The 18,829-nt window shown below is 45.2% G+C and overlaps 1 protein-coding gene across 10 annotated transcripts in view; it reads left to right on the top strand.

Annotated features, from left to right (window-relative positions):
• PCNX4 (pecanex 4) overlaps nt 1-18,829 on the top strand; it is a 401,845-nt gene that overhangs the window by 199,403 nt on the left and 183,613 nt on the right. For all 10 annotated transcript variants that reach the window (XM_085626158.1, XM_085626159.1, XM_085626163.1 and 7 more), the window contains exon 9: nt 8,768-8,871. In XM_085626158.1, coding sequence (XP_085482284.1) covers nt 8,768-8,871 — 104 coding nt within the window. The remainder of the gene's footprint in view (nt 1-8,767; nt 8,872-18,829) is intronic.

An 18,829-nucleotide genomic window follows, 5' to 3' on the forward strand; every position in this document is an offset into this window, starting at 1 on the left:
AAGGGTGACATTTTTTTTTTTTTTAAACATATCGCGGGGTGCGCGCACCGTGCGCGCACGGCACGCACAGCGCATGGTGGGCGCTCGGTGCGCAACGCGCACCGATCGCCCACAGCGCGCGCACGGTGAAAACCCTGAAAAAAAATAAATAAATAAATACATAACTTAGCATTTAAAAAACCGTACAAATTCACTTAAAAAACCATAGGTTTCACACAGGTTATAGTTAGGTGGACATTTCCCTCGTAAAAAACCAATGAAATTCCCCCGTTATAGTTAGTTCAGATAACTATAACTCGCGCGACCGCCACTCTATCACAAGGATGATGTCATCAGTGATGTCTTGAGTGATGCCACTGACCATGTCATGAGTGATGTAATATGTGACGTCATGAGCAGTGGATTGCGGACGCGCGAGTTATAGTTATCTGAACTAACTATAACGGGGGAATTTAATTGGTTATACACACACACACACACATGTGCGTGTGTGTATATATATATATATATATATATATATATATATATGTATTTAATATGTGCTCTGGGGTCCCGCACTTAAGCAGGAATCTTCAGTGCTTTTGACTTTGATTCCCCTTGAAGAGAACTTTGGGTAAGTAACTTATCCATATTATCTACCTATGGTGAGAGAAGGCATGAAACCGCACTCAACATTAGAACCACTAGTATTGGTTACTCCACTCTTGGGGAAGGGAGAGGAATGTGGGCAGTAGGGTTATTTTTTACCTTTATACAAGTTAAAACGTCAGTAAAAAAGCTATTGAAACCTAAAAGTCTGACATTTGCAACCATTCACGTATTTGTAACACAGCGCTTATGCATAGCCATCTGCTTAATATGTTACCCGAGTCTAGTGATGATATAAGTCAGGTATTGGCAGTGGTTTTTCCTTCCTGAATAACAATGTTAGATCTATTCTTGCATTCTTCTGTGGGGTGTTGCATTAGCTCTTCTATCTCTTACCACTAATGATGCTTTTAAAAGCTAAGTAGAGTATTTAAGTTTGTGGTGCTGCACTATGTATGTGCAGCTTTCCGTTTTTTCCTCCTACTGCATCGAGCCTCTGGCTGACTGTGTCTGGTGGGGGCCCTAATGATGCAGGGTAGTCAGAGCTCTACCTTGCAGTATCAACTTTGAAGAAGTCCGTCTCAACACAATGTCTTGTATGGTTTGGATCTAATTGTGAGATTCTATATTTCTTTTCCAACCTTGGTGTGATAGTCCCTTTTCCATGTTGGAGGGCACTTTGAAACATTTGAAGATTGTACTGCAGGAATTGAGATTCCATCTGCTCCTCCTCCAGCTTCACTCTAAGTATGTCTACACCGCTTTTCACCACTGTGTGCTATACAGACAACCCGTTAAGAGGTTACATTCCACCTCTTCGTAAATCTGTCAAAATTTAGAACGAGATCTCTTAATTCGGCTGATAATGTGCTGCTTGCTGAGGCTAACAGAGATAATCTCCACCATAGTGATCATCCTCCTGTTCTTCTTAATATTGTGATATGGTTATAGCTGATTAGACTATACTCATTCCCTTCTGCATCTTACTGTTTCTTCTGACCTGTTTGTGGGTATTTTGTAAGCACTTAATGCCTCATCAAAGATTTTGTTTGGCCCTAGGTTGCTGTGGAAATGTGTGGGTTAGTGTTCAGTGCGTTGGTCTATTGTCCTAAGGATTCTGTCTTGTTAGTTTCCTAGGTGTCCAGTGTGATGTTACTTTCTTTAGGATGCTGTGAAGTGTCCCGATGGTACAATGCAGTTAGTTAATATTCACATGATTCAGTTTGTTGAGTCAGTGCTGCTAGGAAGCAGTGCATTGTGCTGGGCTAGTGTCGATAGGATGTTAAATGTGATGATGTATTCAAATAATCTAGTAGCTTGTGTAGTGTCATGGTGGATCTACTTTGAAGTTGTATGTGGTAGCTTATTATTTCTAGGATTCAGTTAGTCTCCTTAAAAGCAGCACAGTGAGTTCCCGCTACTCCTGTCACCCCATGTAGTTCACTATGATGGTTTAATGCCCATTTTTTTCAATGTAGTGAGTTGGTTTAGTGTCCCCATAGAGAATTCCTGTGTAGTTGATCAGTCCTTTGAGCATTTAGTGAAGTGCAGTTTATTAATCTCCACATTGTTCATGATTTCTAGAGTCTGACCGTAATCATCTGGAACACCGGAAAAAAATCTCACACTGTCATTTGCTTTAGTACATTTAGTCATACGTGCTTTGCTGGAGTAGCCAGATATGATAAAGCGAAGTTGGCAATTAAAGAGGAGTCCGGAGGGATATTACTGCATTTTATCCCAACCAGACAAAGAGACTTGGTATAAAAGTAGGTTGAAAAATATGCTCTTGCTTTTTGTCACTTTTGCGTTGTCTTGCAGTGTGAATTTGAAGATGCATTTTTTGGGGGAGGAACTCAGAAAGATTAGCTCTGTTTGTACTTTTAAATATGTTAAAGGTTTTACTTTGCACATTGAAAACATTAACTTTCAATTAATAGACGATTGATGAATTTCTTCCAGTAGCTTTGACACACCTTTTGTGAGTAACCCAATAAGTTAGGATCAAGAAGTTTACCTTGGCAGTAGTCATTGGCATTCCATGAGGCAAATTATAAGCTAACTCAACTGGCAACCTGGATCATCGCACAGCGCTCCTACTGTCAGGCGCACTGGTTATCCTCCAGTGCCTTAATAATTAATAGTACAAACTCTCCAATAGTTCTCAACGAGGTGAGAACAACAAAATCTTAATTCCTTCTTTCTTCAATTGAGAAGTTATTTTTTATTCATGATCTATAAAAAAGTTTTCTTCATTTTCACCATTACTTCCCATACTTTAACTTAACAATCCAAAACATAAAACAGCCAAACCATATTTCGCGAAAATGCCACTGTTTTACAATCACTTAACTCACAAAAGGACACATTAAGAAAACCGAATTAATGCAGCATTTTAAATGTGTTATAGACAACTGCACAGACTAATTAAACTCATTCAAAGTATACGCAAATATACATGTATGCATACTATATACATCACATGCTTGTTTATTGTTGCACATTAGACCGGAATCATCATTCCCTTTTTACATACACCTAGGGTGCCAAGAAAAGGTTTGTGGTCACTCTCGATATTTTATCTGCATTATTTAATAAACCCATGTTGTCATTACTGGTTTCATGACTTTCCCTAAGTAATTTAAAAATCGTTTTATATGCTCTATAAATCAAGTCCTAAACAATCTGCAAAATCCTCCCCCATTTTATTTAGTGCTTTCATCCCCCATTAGTACTATAATGTCGGACAAGTAATTCCTTGTACAGGTCTGAATGGTCCCTAATCTATGAGATGAATCCTAATCAATGAAATGCTCAGAACATCTCCGATTGTGCTGTTTCCATTTGATGGCGTCAAGTTGTCTAGTAAAAATGGAAACAATGTAATCATCTTATAAGTTAGGCTTGGCTGGATTCATCATATTTGATAGTAGTCACATTCACTAATAAAAGTATGTTATAGATTGATAGATCAGTAAGGTCTTCAATCATCTAAAAAGATTCTCTCTACCAAATGCCAATCTCCTTGAAAACGGTATCTGTATATAGAAAAAGTAGAAAGGTTTGAATGCCTATTGACAGTTCTATCTAGGCACCCCTACAGTTAATTGTCTGAAAGTTTATACATCATGATTTTGGTCAACTAACCAATTTGACATGGTATGGATATCCATTTAACTGGCTGATCATATGGCGAAAGTGCAGACATGCTCTTAATCTAACAACGTTATTTTGGTTTAAATATGGTCAAGTACAAACTTTGTTTATTTCTTGCCAGGTCAGCAGTAAAAGCACCAATGAAGCTAACTAAGATGCAAGTCTGTATACCCAGGAACCGCCATCTTGTCAGCCCTCTATATAGTCCACATGTAGCTTGTGGACCCAAAAGCCCTTAAAATATGCTTTAGGACTCAAAGATTATAAATCCAAGTCATTTTTGCAGAGTATTTAATTACTTCAGCTGTGATCAAACCTTAGTAATCCACCTAATTGGTTGTGCTCTTGAAAACATAAGTATCTGAAAGAAACACTTAGTGATAGATTCCTTACCTTAGAATTATCCCCCGTTGTGGGCTTGATACCGCCAACTCGCTGGGCAGGGCAGTTTCCACGATGGTGGCGCTTAGGCGCCACGCCTGGCTGAGAACAACTGGCTTTTCAGGGGATGTCCAGAACACCTTGATGGACATGCCCTTTGATGGCATTCGCCTTTTTGGCAATAAGGCGGATAGTGCGTTGGCGCGGTTTAAGGACTCACGGGCTACGGCCAAGTCCTTGGGCTTGTCGGCCACTCGCCCTCCTCCGCCTTCCACTCCTTTCGTGGCCACGGAAGGGGTGCCCCAACACGTTAGTTATAGAGCCACAGGCCTGCGCAGCAACATTCTCAGCGCGGATATGGGAACTGTCGAGGCGGTTCTGGGGGCCAGCGGGCGGATCAGTCCACCTCCACCCCCGCAGCATCCACTGCAAAGCCTTCCTAGTCCGACCTTTCAGGCCCATCAAACGCCAGTGGCCGGCAGAATTCGCCATCATCACCCCACTGGCGCAACATCACATCGGACAAGTGGGTGCTGCAAATTGTCCAAAGGGGCTACTCTATCCCCTTCGAGACTCCCACTCCAGCCATGCCACCTCAATACCACCGCATGTCGGGGAACCATCTAGCGCTTCTTCAGCAGGAAGTCACGGCCCTCTTGGCCAAGGGGGCCATCTAGCACGTTCCTGGGCCAGAAGTAGCTTGTGGTTGTTATTACCACTACTTTCTGGTCCCCAAGAAGGACAAGGGTCTGCGTCCTATGTTAGACCTTTGGAACGTCAATCGCTTTCTCCGGAAGGAGAAGTTCAAGATGCTCACACTTGCTCAGGTCTTGTCTGCCCTAGACCCGCAAGATTGGATAGTAGCGTTGGACTTGCAGGACGCTTACTTTCATATTCCCGTCCTGCCGGCCCACCGGCGTTACCTGCGATTCACGATAAGCCATGAGCACTTTCAGTTCACCGTGCTCCCTTTTGGCCTTACCAGCGCCCCTGCGGTGTTCACGAAAGTGATGGCCGCAGCTCATCTGCACAGATCAGGGGTCCCACTCTTCCCTTATCTCGACGACTGATTGTTGAAGGCTGGCTTGCCCCAGGCAGTCGTCTCCCACTTCCAGACTACGGCCGACCTCCTGCATTTGCTGGTGTTCTCCATCAAAGTGCCGAAGTTGCACCTGATTCCCTCTGAGAAGCTCCTTTTTTATCGGAGCGGTTCTGGACACGGCGCAGTTTCGGGTTTATTCTCCCGAACAGCGAGCTCGGGACATTCGGGCTATGATTCCGATCTTTCGGCCCATGACCTGGATTTCGGTCAGGATGACCTTGAGGCTGCTGGGCCTCATGGCCTCCTGCATCCTGCTGAGCAATCATACCAGATGGCATATGCAGGCTCTGCAGTGGGACCTGAAGTTCCAGTGGGCAGAGCATCAGGGCAACATGTCTGATCACGTCCAGATCTCGGAGAGCACTACACAACAATTGCAGTGGTGGCTCACAAATCGCGATTGGGTCAATGGCAGATCCCTCTCCCTTCCCCAACCGGAACACACAGTGGTGACGGACGTGTCCCTTCTGGGATGGGGCGGCCACATGAGAGAGGCGGAGATCAGAGGACTCTGGTCTCCAGCGGAGTCCCGGCTCCATATCAACCTTCTGGAGCTTCAGGCTTGCACTGAAAGCATTCCTTCCCTCTGCCAAGGGGAGAGTAGTGCAGGTGTTCACGGACAACACCACCGCCATGTGGTACTGCAACAAACAGGGCGGGGTGGGGTCGTGGACCCTATGTCAGGAGGCTCTGCGTCTCTGGACATGGCTGAAACATCAGGGCATTTTCCTGGTGGTTCAACACCTGGCAGGTTCTCTGAACGCCAGGGCGGACAGACTCAGCCGCAGGTGCATGATGGATCACGAATGGCGTCTGCACTCGGACGTGGCGCAAGGTCTCTTTTAGCAGTGGGGAGAGCCTTGGTTAGATCTATTCGCCACCGAAGAGAATGCGCAATGTCATGAGTTATGCGCGTTGAAATTTCCAAGGCGGCACTCGCTAGGTGATGCTTTTCGTCGCGAGTGGAGTTGCGGTCTACTATACACCTTTCCGCCTATACCACTTCTGCCCAGAGTGCTGAAGATCAATCGCGACCGGGCCCAAGTCATTCTTGTGGCTCCGGACTGGGCTAGAAGAGTATGGTATCCCGAGCTACTCAGCATGGCTATCGATCTCCCGGTCCGACTGCCTCTTGGGAGGATCTTCTGTCGCAGCAGCAGGGGACGGTCCTCCACCTGAACCTGTCCAGCCTCCACCTCCTTGCGTGGAGATTGAGCGGCGGCAGTTGACATCTTTTGACCTGCCTCCCTAAGTTTGTGATGTAATCTTGGGAGCCAGTCGTCCCTCCATTAAGACGGTATACGCCTGCAGATGGAATAAGTTTGTGGCATGGTGCACAACAAAGGCTGTGGATCCCCTTTCTGCCCATCTTTCAGAGTTCCTTCTATTCCTTCTTTCTTTGGCCCAGCAGGGATTTGCTCTGGGCACTATCAAGGACTATCTCTCGGCCATTTCATCCATTTTACGGCTTCCTGATCAGCCTTCCCTTTTCAAGTCCCCTGTTATAAATAGATTCTTAAAAGTCATTACTCATCTTTACCCTCCTGTTCCTTTCATAATGCCTCAGTGGAACTTGAATATGGTTCTGACATATCTGATGTGTGCTCCCTTTGAGCCACTTCACCACTGTCCTCTTCGTCTTCTCACTTTGAAGACCGCTTTCCTGGTGGCCATCACCTCTGCCAGAAGAGTGAGTGAGCTCCAGTCTCTTTCTTCTAAACCTCCTTTTCTCTCTGTCCATCCGGACAAAGTGGTTCTAAGGACTCATCCATCTTTTCTGCCAAAGGTTGTCACTGCCTTTCACGTCGGGCAGGCCATCACTTTGCCCACCTTCTTTCTGCCTCCGCATCCCTTAAAAGAGGAAGAGAGGCTCCACCGTCTGGACCCTAAACGTGTGCTCTCCTTCTTCCTAAACCGCACACAACAGTTCCAGGTGGATGAGCAGCTCTTTGTTGGCTACGTGGGAGCCAAGAAAGGTCTGGCCGTGCACAAGCACGGGTCGTTCTGTGCATAAAGGCTTGTTATTCTTTGGCTAATAAGGAGCCTCAGGTGGGGCTGCGCGCCCATTTACTACCAGGGCGACGGCAGCCACTACTGCTTTGGGAAGGGGAGTTCCCTTGCATGACATCTGTCAGGCGGCTACGTGGGCCTAGCTGCACACGTTTACCAAGCACTACTGCCTGGACAGCCAAGTCTGGAGAGACTGCTTCTTTCGCCGTTGTATTCTCCAGGACTTTCTGGTGTGATCTTGGTTTGCAGACCCACCACCGGGGTTGGTATTGCTGGGGTATCTATTCTAAGGTAAGTAATCTAGAACTACGTGTTTCTCTCAGATGCACAAGTTACTTGCCTTTGGTAACGATATATCTGTAAGAGACATTACTAGTGATAGATTCCTTACCGCCCCACCCATCCTCCCCATCCTGCGAACTGATTTCTAGGGTTAAGGTCATCCCTTTCAGGGCCCTAGTTTCATGGCACCAGTGGTCAGTTTCTTGCATGGCTCGGCGTTCCTGGTACAGAAAGTAGTGTACAGAACTGACGTCAGCGCACGTGGGCGTGTCTAAGTAGCTCCAGCGACGTCATCTCGGCGCCGACGATGCCAATGACGCACACGGAGCCACATGACGACGCCTACCAACGTGCAGGAGTACTGCTGACGAAAACTTTCTGGATCCAGTCTGATGCCTGGGAGTAATTCTAAGGTAGGGGTCTATCACTACTAATGTTTCTTACAGATCTATTGTTACCGAAGGTAAGTAACTTGTGCTTCTGGTATCTACTTTATTAACCTTAATGTGATTAACAAACTCCAGCCTTCAAACATTAAAAATGTGCTCATCCTGTCATTCACAATAGGCTACATAATTTTAAACAAAAATGAAATTTAAATGATCTTCAAGTCTAGCTGGGAGATTGAACTCAGTTTAACCACGATGGGTTGTCCTAGAATAAGTTACCTGTGCTACTGGGCCCTTTTGTTCCAGTGTATTACTTGTTATTTCTTAAATCATGACTACAGTTCCTTTGACTCTACTGACCTTCATCATATTTATCATTTCTGGCTACTTTATTTAATATTAGCCTCTTCTCGCATGTTGATGATAGATGCTTACCATCAATCTTCAAATGGGAATTTTTTCTTTAGGATTTCTACTGTGTCATGTTCACCTCTAGGAGAGCTATTAAAGAATTTGTATTCAAAATTTAAAGGTGACCATCCAAGGCCTCGGGAGCCTCCAGCACATGATCCACCCACAGCGTGACCTTAAAGGAAATGAAAACTTGTGAGAAAAGTCAATCTCCATAGAGATGCAAGAGTAAGAAGTGAAAAAATACTTATTTAGTAAATGTATTAGCCACTATCACAATACATGCCAAACAACAAAATGTTCTTACATTTGATCGACTTTGAATACACACCTTTGTGTATTCTGCTTGTACTTGTAGGTTGAAAGCATTTGTCAAACTAAAGATAATGAAATAGCGCTGCATGTATTCCTTTGCCTGGTCAACACATTTGTGTGTCTCCTATCTTAGGTTTCCTGTTGCCTGGTTCACACTACCTTTGTCGCTTTCAAGATCGTCTAATTTGGATTTTGGTGTTGGAAAGAGGCTTCACATATTGCTGTGTTAATATTAAGGTAACGGACTCAATATGTTTTATTTATGTTTGTTGTAGAGTTTAATGTAGAATGAGAAACATCGGCCCATCCTGTTTGCCCATTTCCTACATGCCTTCAACATGTAGATCTTTAATGGTCATTTGCTTACACCTGCTTCCATAGTTCCCTACATCTACCATAGACGTTTTTGTAATTCTGTTGCTGTTGGGGGTGCTTCTTTGTCATCTCTGCCTTTTTTATGAGCAAACTGTTTTCTAATCATCCATTCCTCCCCATAAGTCTCATGTTGTGATGTATCTTTAATGGAGGGTTGTAACTCGGAAAAATTGCCTGTTTATATTTCCTTTACTTGAACTCTGTATCATACACCATATTACTCCTGTTAATTAACGTAGACATTGTTACATTCTTGAACCAACCCGAATGACTGAATAGGGCAGGGTGACTTCCCAATTTTGTGGATTTTAACGCACACATTTATCACCTGCTATGAGTAGGTGGAAAATGTATGTGCACAGAGGATGGTGCTGGATGGGACAGAAGTTGAAGAAGTGAGATGGAAGGAGGATGTTGCCTTCTGAGGTGCATTGGTAAGGGGGTCAGGTTGGAATGCACACCAGAGCCCAGCTGTAATGCCCAATGCGATTTCTACTGGATGTATTTTCCAGCACAGCAGAATTCCACACAGGCATTCCGCTCCACATAACTTAATTTGGGCCTTAGTAGTTATGATCCTGTACTGCTCTTTAGGATGAATTTGCTCTAAGTGCTTGACATTACTACATCCAACCAAGGCTCACAGCTCCTTATTCACCAAAGCTTTTTATTACATTTAATTTTTACATAGCTGCTTGTAGATTTTCAACAATTCGCTAACAACGGGCACAGAACAGTGGCGTAACGCAAAATGATGGGCCCCGTGCAGAATGTTTTGAGGGTCCCATGTCTTATCTCATAGATGTATGTCGGCTTTGGGCTGATTGGGATCCCTCTGAAGGTTTGGGATCCCTCTGAAGGTGTTGAGGAGCCCCCTGAAGGTGTTGAGGAGCCCCCTGCACCACAGGAGCCTGCGTTACTCCCCTGGCACTTAATGGAATTAGTACGTTTGGTGTGTTTTCACGTTTTTTGTAAATTCTTAATAAAATAATAAGCGATTGTCAGTTTATTTAGGTGATTCTGTGGCCGCAATGATTGCCACATAGTTATGGGTTTAGTGCATTTGCAACATAATGAGCAAAATTTGCAAATTTCACCAAAAATGTTGTTTCAATCTCAAATGGATGAAATACTATAGAACTTACATTTTTTGCACCTAATTTAGATAATAGCTCTGCAAAATGTGGTCCTCCTTGCCACATAATTCTAGAAGCCCTGACGATGTTAGTGCTGCAGAGTTGTCTGGGGGCTGTCCTTATGATGATGAAATCCGTGTTTTTACAGGGGACTATGAAATAGTATCTGTTTTTCACAGTAGCTTGTGCAATTGGGTTTTATACCACAACATTTTGTGCAATAAAAGCATGTAAAGATATATGTGTGAAAAAGGCTGGTAATACAGTTGAAATGTGTTGTCTTCTGTTGAAATGCAGTAACTCAAGCATGAGTAAATAATGTTATGTTCATTTGCATGGTGCACTAATTACCCGTGAAGGTATCCAAGTGCTCTGCTGGTGGTTAGGCAGAAGACTCCCAGGAGTTTATTCAAAGAGCTAGATCTTCAGCTTGATGCAAAACTCAAGAAGCGCTGAGGAGGCTCTGATGTTCTGTGAGTTGTCAAGCCATGCTTTTGGGTAGCTATATGAAAAGGCACAGCTTCCTGCTCTGTTTTTGTGTATGCAGAGTACGTGGACAAGTGAGAGTCCAGCCAAGCAGAGGTATTTGGAGGGATGGGGAAATGTATGCGGCTATTGAGGTATGCGGAGCAGATGTTGTATAGTGCTTTGTATGTGTGCATGAGAAGTTTACATTGAGTGTTTGTGTATGGGGAGCCAGTGGTCTCTGAGGTATGGTGTGTTCTGGGAGTGGCATGGTAGGTTAAGGAAGAGTCTTGCAGCTGCATTCTGGATGGTCTGATTCTGACATAGTGTGTTTCTGTAATTGGGTCTACTCGAAATGATTGCCTGCATGACTGGTTTTCTGGGAGCCACTTGAAGATTTTTCACAGCATTCGCAGGATGTAGAAACATGTGGAGGTCACAAAGTTGACCTGGGCTGTAATGTCCAGTTTGTCATCTATGATTCCTAGGTTCCTAGCATCCTAGGTCTGCTGGCCACTAGGGGGGGTCCCACAGAGATGTCTTCTTTCCGAAGATGACAACTTTGGTCTTGTCTGAGTTGAGCTTGAGGCAGTTGGATCTCATCCAAGTGGCTACTGCTGTCATGGAGGTGGCGAAGTTGGATCTTGTCGCAGGTGTCTTGTCTGTAAGGGAGAGTATCAATTGTGTGTCATCTGCTTAGGAGAGAATGTTGATGCCATGCGACCTGATGATGTCAGCTACTTGAGTCATGTAGATGTTGAATAAGGTTGAACTTAGAGATGATCCTTGGGGGACTCCAGCAATGACGTTCCTGGCTTTCGACGTTTAGGGTGTCATGGCGACTTTCTTGGTTCTTCCCATTAGGAAGGCACAGATCCACTTGAGAACGACAACTTGGATCCCATACATTGTCTTTTGATCAGGGTGGAGAGGGAGACTATATTCAAGGCCACCGAGAGGTCAAGCAGGATAAGGGCAGCTGTTTTCCTCAATCGAGAATCATCCTGATGTCTGCTGCTGCGATTAGGACTGTCTTTGCGCTGTGATTGGATCTGAAACCTGATGGAGCAGTGCCCAGGAGCTAATCTAGGTGGTGGATGAGTTGCTTGTTGTATGCTTTTTCCATGACTTTTGCTGGATATGGCAGTAGTAAAATTGGGTGGTTATTTGCTAGGTAGGTGGGTCTGCCAAAGTTGTTTGTTGTTGTTGTTTGCTAGTGTGTAGACCGCTACAAGTTTCCAGGCTTCCGAAAAGGTGGCAGTGGCGATGAAGGTGTTTGGCATGCGGGTGAGTTCCTCTCTGATTGGGGAGACACCCATGTTGCTGATGTGGTGGAGCAAGGGTCCGATGGGGCTCTGGAGTGGATAGTTGTCATGATGTTGGCTGTTTCGTCCGTGGTAATTGTTTTTCAAGTAGTCATGGTGATTCCTGAGCTTTCTGTGGGTATGCTGGAGGTGGGACTGCTGGCGTTTGGTTGAGGGTTGAAGTTATGGTAAATACTTTTGATTTTGTTGCTGAAGAATTGCGATAGCATGATAAGTCTTAGAAGGGAGTGATACTGTTGGTGGTGGATGCTGGTATGGTGAAGTCCTTGACAGTAGCAAAGGTCTCATTGCTGCAGTTGGAACTGTGTTTGGCTAGGGCCTTCTTGGTTTCTCTTATTTGTGTGTGGCAACGTCTTTGGGCCACTGTAGGAAGCTGGCACTCTATATAATGTACTAAAATGAAGTACACTGTGCAGAGAGTCCAGAGGATCTCCAATTGGTTTACAGAGGCTAAAGCAGATAATACTAACACTCTTTTGTGTTAGTGTGGGCGAGCAGTTAGGCTGATCAAAGGGTAGTACTAAGCATTTGTTGTACTCACAGAGGCAATAAATGAGACACACACTGAAAGAATAAATCCGAGACCAATTTAGAAAAATAGCACTTCTTTTTATATATATTTCAAGCTCAATAACTTCGTTTCAAGGTTAGTACAGTTTTTGATATTCTGCTCAGTTAAGTAAAGCGTAAACCTGTGCGCTTTTATGCACAATGCAATCCGATGGGAGGACAAGTCAAAGATGCATAAAGGAAGGCACAGTCCGTTTCAGGGGTTTGCCTTCTGGGATCGGAATAGTAATTGGCCAAGGTTCAAAGTATTTCCAGCAGTTCTTCAGGGACCGCCCTGCTTCTACAGGCAGCAGGGTGCTAGTGAGGCTGGTTAGTTGATGCGCTCTGCTGAAGGGGGGTCACCTACAAAGATGCCACACAGGATGACTTGCGGGCAAGACCAAGGGCTCCCAAATTGGGGCTCAGGTCGCAAGGGGTCACAGCCAGTTCATCAGGACCCCAGGCCGGAGGGCTCGGGAGCAGAGAGGTTTGGTTGGCTAAGCTTGGCTGGTATGCAAAGATGCATCTCGCAGTCAGGGACAAATAGCTGGCGGGGACAAAATCAAAGCAGTTGGGCCACTCTTGAAGTGGGTTTCAGTGATGCTGACATCCCTATATGGCTGCTTGGTCCTGGTGCAGTGAGGGTCTGGGCTGGACACTCATGGTCGGTGTTTGGTGCAGGGCGTCCGGTAACCCAGGGGTTGGTACTGCATGGCTCTGTTTGGTCCTGGTGTCTTCACACTCGGTGGGGAAACAGATGTGATCTTCCAGATCACAAGTACCTTCTCCTGGCCTTCTGCGGCGTTGGTTTGTGCCAGGGAGCTGCAATGCAGTGGACCGGACTGTACTTGACGGTGCCTGCGGACTGCAGAGGTGTAGCACCTCTACTCCAAGGGAGACTTTCAGTGTTTGTTGAAGTACTGGCAGTCTACCCAAAGCTTTAGTAGTTCTCTAGCTCGCAGAGGCTCCAAAGTTCTGCTGCATTTCTTGCCAGGCTGTGACTCTTCTTCGTCCTTCTGCTGAGCCGTTGAATCTGAGTTCTTGGGTTCAGGCGTGCCACCTGAATACTCCATATAGGGGCGTTTACTGGGAGTGACAGATGGTAGCCAATGGGCTACCTACCTTAGGGTGTCTACACCCGCTATATAACCACTTCCTGTGTGAAGTGGGCACAACCCTGACCCTAGAAGGCTAATTCCTTCCAAAAACAATATGGAAAAATCTGAAAAGTGAGGTCCACCTTAGTTGGCCCACCATAGGGGTGGTGCTGGCTAAATGTGGGCACACCTCCTGATCTAACTGATTTTCCAGCCAAAAAGTGTGGTCATGACGGGGGTGGGCACCTCCACTATCTGGAGAGGCCCGGAGTCACTTAACAAATACGGCTTGAAGTAGGTGTGAACACCTCTGCTCGAAGCAGGCTTTGTTCCTTAAATCCGAGAGCGAAGGCTCTGACCTCAGGAGGTCAGAATATTGTCTGTGGTGGCTGGCTGGTTGAGAACACTCAGTCAACACAATAGTAGTCTGTAGGTTTTCAGGGGCCTCTAAGGTGCCCTCTGTGTGCCTTTATTAATAAATCCAGCACTGGCATCAGTGTGAGTTTATTAAAACAAGGTGTTTGGTGCCGAACACCTTGGGCTACAGTAAAGCCATCATGTAGCTGGGGAACTCATAATGACGAGTGTCTAGCCCATGTACCTGCTATGGCTTCAATGTGCACTGGCAATATCGAAGAGTGAACTTCAACGTCTCCGACATATTCAACCTCACTTGGGTATACTGCACCCTGCCTTCGGGCTGTAAGGCTTGCTGTAGGGGTGACTTACCTATACCATATGCAGTGTTTTACTGGCATGGCACACGGGGATGTGTGCCATTTCGACTCTTTGGTTTTCTCTGAACCAAGACACGCAGGCTGCAATGGCAGTTTGCATGAGCTTGGTGAGGGGTCCCTTCGGATGGCACAATTTGTGCTGCAGCACTTGGAGATCCTCTTTAGTTCCAATGCCCTAGGTACCAGGGGTACAACTTACTAGGGACTTACAGGGATCCTAAAGGGATGGCAGTTGTGGAACAATTGTACAGTTTAGGGAAAGAACACTGGTTAGCAGGAACCAGCATACTTTCAATCACAACTGCACCAGATACCAGGCAGAAAGTGTGGGGAAGGGGGTTAACCTTGTCAAGAGGCATTTTCCTACAGCCGCTTTCAAGGTGGTCTTGTCTGACTGGTTCTCCATTTCTTTTCCAGCTGTTTGCAGTGTTGTGTAGATCACACTAATTTGTAGGACCTGCACGTTTGTTTGGACAACAAACTTTGGGTGAGATGCCTAGACTGATTCCGGGCACCCCCGCAGGATATGTTGGCCTATAGACCAGCTAGCTCACAATGCCACCGTAAGTTACCCCTAACCTTACCAGGGAGCGAATGGTTTGTGGCAACCTCTGAACATGACACCCCTGACCCCTCAGGGATCGTGGAAACCGATACGAACCTTTCACTCAGTCACTCGTGCTTACATGTGCTTAGAGAAAATATACAGAATACACAGTGGGAGGTTTTCAATATATGTACTGAACCAACGTTATTTTTGTATAGAATACATGTGCCACAATAATCAGAAGACGGAAGCAGATAAGTGATTACAAGCACCAAAAGAGTAAATAGCAGGGTGCTAAAACGGTGTGTGTATATATACAGGCATATAAACAAGGTAGTAAACAGGTGTACTCCTACTATGCAAAACCCTACTCTAGGTGTACCTAGAGGGTGTGTGGGTGTAAAGGCAAGAATCTCCCCAAGGGTCGAACCAACCCATTACCTGGCGGGAGAGAATGAAGGACCTCGTCTTGGTCACAAACTGGACACAACCCCTAGAGAAGTCAGACTGCTGCGTGGTGAAGTCTCATCATGCAGGGACCCTCTGTGTCAGCTGAAGTGCCTCCTCTGCTAATCTATCGGGATGTTTATTATTTACAATATAAAGCAGCCTTGTGATGTACGTTGTAGATTAGCAATGGTATGGAAATGTATAAAGCTCTGTCACCCCGTGGATGAAGATAGAACGTCATTTGCACATAGTGTGTAGAGGCCTTGTACATGATGTTCGCGGCATCGTGATGTTGTGCGAAGCTAGATGTGTAAACAAAGCAGTTTCAGAGAAACTAATGCAACATTATCGTGCATGCAAATATGTACAAAATTTCACAGCAGAAATGTTATTGTGAATAAGAGGACAATGTATGGAATAAGCAGCTTCGCTACATGGGCCTAACCTGGGAACATAACAGCAGTATTGCTTGGATGATCGGAGTTCGTCTGTGTACCAGTTGGCCTGCATTCACGTTTTCTTCTGCTAGTTATGTTTGTGTGTTGCTAATGTCTGATATCCACTCGTCAAATTGATTGTCACTAGTTAGATTTCCGGTGGGATTGGGACGGGTCTGGCATACGGTATGGGACCAGTCTGATTCTGGGATGTTGTTCCAGCTGCGACTGGCCAGACTTGTAGTCGTGGATTTTTTGTGTTCGGGGATGCTGATTTTGTAGTAGATGATGGCGTGGTCAATCCAGGTGAGAAGTGTGGCTATGGTAATCGTGATGCTGTTGATGGAGGCCAATATGGGGTTGAGAGTGTGTCCAGCGGAGTGTGTGGGTCTGGTGACAAGTTGAACTAGTCTGTTTACTAGGCTTTCGAGAAGTACGGCTGAGTTGGGGGTTGTTTGGTCTAACAGGTGGAAATTGAGGTCACCTATGAGGATGTATGCTTTGGAGTCGATGGTAAGTGGAGGTTGAAGTTAGCAATGTTGTTGGGGAAGTTTATTTGTGGTCCAGGCGGACAGTAGATCCGGGTTCTGTTCAGGGTGAATTTAGCCAAGATTTAACGTTTGAAATGCAGGTACTTTCTGAAGGGGATCACATTCTGTGTGGCTTTGGTGCAGTTGCCGGTCTCCTTGAAAATAATTGTGATTCCTCCTCTGGGTTTGTGTTGGCTGTCTTGTCATGCGATATTGTTTCCTGCTGGCATGGCCATGGTGATGTTGGGTGCTGACATGGAAGTTGGACATGTCGCCATAAGGAAGAGGATGTGCTGAGCATCGTTGTTCAGTACATTCCAGATTACCATGTGGTACTTGCAGAGCGAGCAGATGTTGAAGAGCATGCTTGATAGTATGTAATTCATATGGAAAAAAAAATCTACCAAGCCTCATATGTTCTGCCTCCCCAGAATTTGAAATTTGTGCTCCACAAGCAAATAGTTACAGGACAAAATAATCACTAGCAAAGCAGTTAACAAAACAAAAAAATGAATCTCTTTAAACGTGCTGATGATGATCTCCTCTGCACATTACAAGTTTGGGCTTTTGAAGAGGAGCATAAATAGCGATGGCCGAAGCGCAAGAACAATGAGCAGCGCCAGTGCTTGTTCCTCCAAGTTCAGCACTTGAATCTCAACCTGTGTCAGCAAAACTGCTGCATTCGTGTACTTTTCAATGGCCATGTGCTGTCCACAGCATCAGTGCTGCAAGTGGAAGCTAGCATACGGCTTGGTGTTGATCACTCAGCATGCGGCTCCTCCACCGCAATCAATTCTAGCCTACAAGATTTATATTCATTATATAAAGTGAGAGGCCGAGCAGTGTTTCATACAGCGCTCACTGCAGCCGAGCACACCTGCCCTTTGCCACCACACCCAGCTCGCCATACACCCTGTTCTATTTATGCTAAGCGAGCAGGAGCTGGCTGCACCTTGTACCGAGGGATACTCGGATGGAACAATCGCTCAAATGCAAGTCCATTTTCAGACTGCACTTCGTTCTGCACCGAAATACAGGAATGAGTGTATTTTGAACAAATCAAGAGTTCTGATTGTATACACTCCCAGATCACAACACACACGGGGCGTCACTTATCTCGGAAGAGTTATTCTGCAAGAAAGGTTTACCAGCTCTGCGCATGGTGCTGGACACGACAGACAAAGGATTATTACATTTATTTCAATATACATTAAAAATAGATAATACCTGCCACTCAAGGCACCCTTAGAGCTTTGGCTGTCTCGAACACTCTGAATTGTCAAACTTGTAGCAGTGTGATGGTTAATACTTGTGTAAGTACAGTGGCAGTGTGTGGAGCAAACTGCGGTGGCCTCCTGACAAGGGCCCCCAAACTTTTTTTTTTTACACACAAATTAAGCACTAGATCACACACATTGCCCTGGAGGTGACAACCAAACTCTCTGTCACTTCTTAGCTTCTGGCTCTTGGCTCAGGTAGAGCTTGGTACAAAGCCAAGAATTACGGAAGCCAGGACAGTCTGACACGCCACAGAAATCCCTTAAATCACACAGAATCGTGTCCTTGCTTCCAGCTGAGCTGTTCAGCTCCTAAGTGTATTCAGCAACATCTGAAGCTTCTTTGTGCACGGCCCCCGGAACAATCCTGAAAAAGATGTTTAAATGGTAATTGGCACATAACCGAAAAGAGATGCAGGCTAGAGAGACCTTAGGCGACGTGTGGTGCAGGCCATGCTGTACGGTGAGCCACATTGACAGAGTGTACATTGGTACTGGAGTGAGGGAGCTACAGGAAGAGATTGCACACGAAGGGCTGACCTCGTGCGGTTACATTGAAGGAAATGCATGTCAACATGTTCAACGTTTAATTGTAACTCAGTGATGTAGTTCCTGTTTACATTGTATGTGTTAATCTTGCATAATTGCATTCCCTAAAAGTGTCAGCTATGTTTTTTCATGTATCACATTACTTGCACAGTGCATACTTTGAATTGAGTCGCACTACTTGAGAGCTCTGGAGCGTAGGCTGAGGGCACTGCGAGTTTCGCACTGCGAGTTTCTCACAGTGCCTGTCAGTGAGTGAAAAAGGTGTTCAGACATCTTGATGGCCATCCAGTCCTGGGCCTCTTTGCAGAACGCACAGGGCATTGGTCACGTGTTCCATTTGTGATTGTGATTCTGTGCATATGGATTTGATCGGGGTACAAGAAAATCTTGTGCTCGCTCGCTACTTATAAGTCATTCCTAACATTTACGCCCCACCACTTCCAAATGTCAAATATACACACACAAACTATATATATATATATATATATATATATATATATATATATATATATATATATATATATATATATATATATATAATCTACTGGCGGTCGCCAGTAGATAGTTATAGTTAGGATCGTGTTTCCATAGGAAATCTCAAAATTCTATTTTGAATAACTTTGGCGCCGGTTGACGAATCCTCACGAAATTTTCAAAACAAATGGGGCGCTCCGCTCAGCTCCTACCCTGAAAGTCTCGGGTGATTCGTCAAGCGGGGGCC

The sequence above is a fragment of the Triturus cristatus genome, chromosome 9 (assembly GCF_964204655.1).
Source record: "Triturus cristatus chromosome 9, aTriCri1.1, whole genome shotgun sequence".
Classification (NCBI taxonomy): Eukaryota; Metazoa; Chordata; class Amphibia; order Caudata; family Salamandridae; genus Triturus; species Triturus cristatus.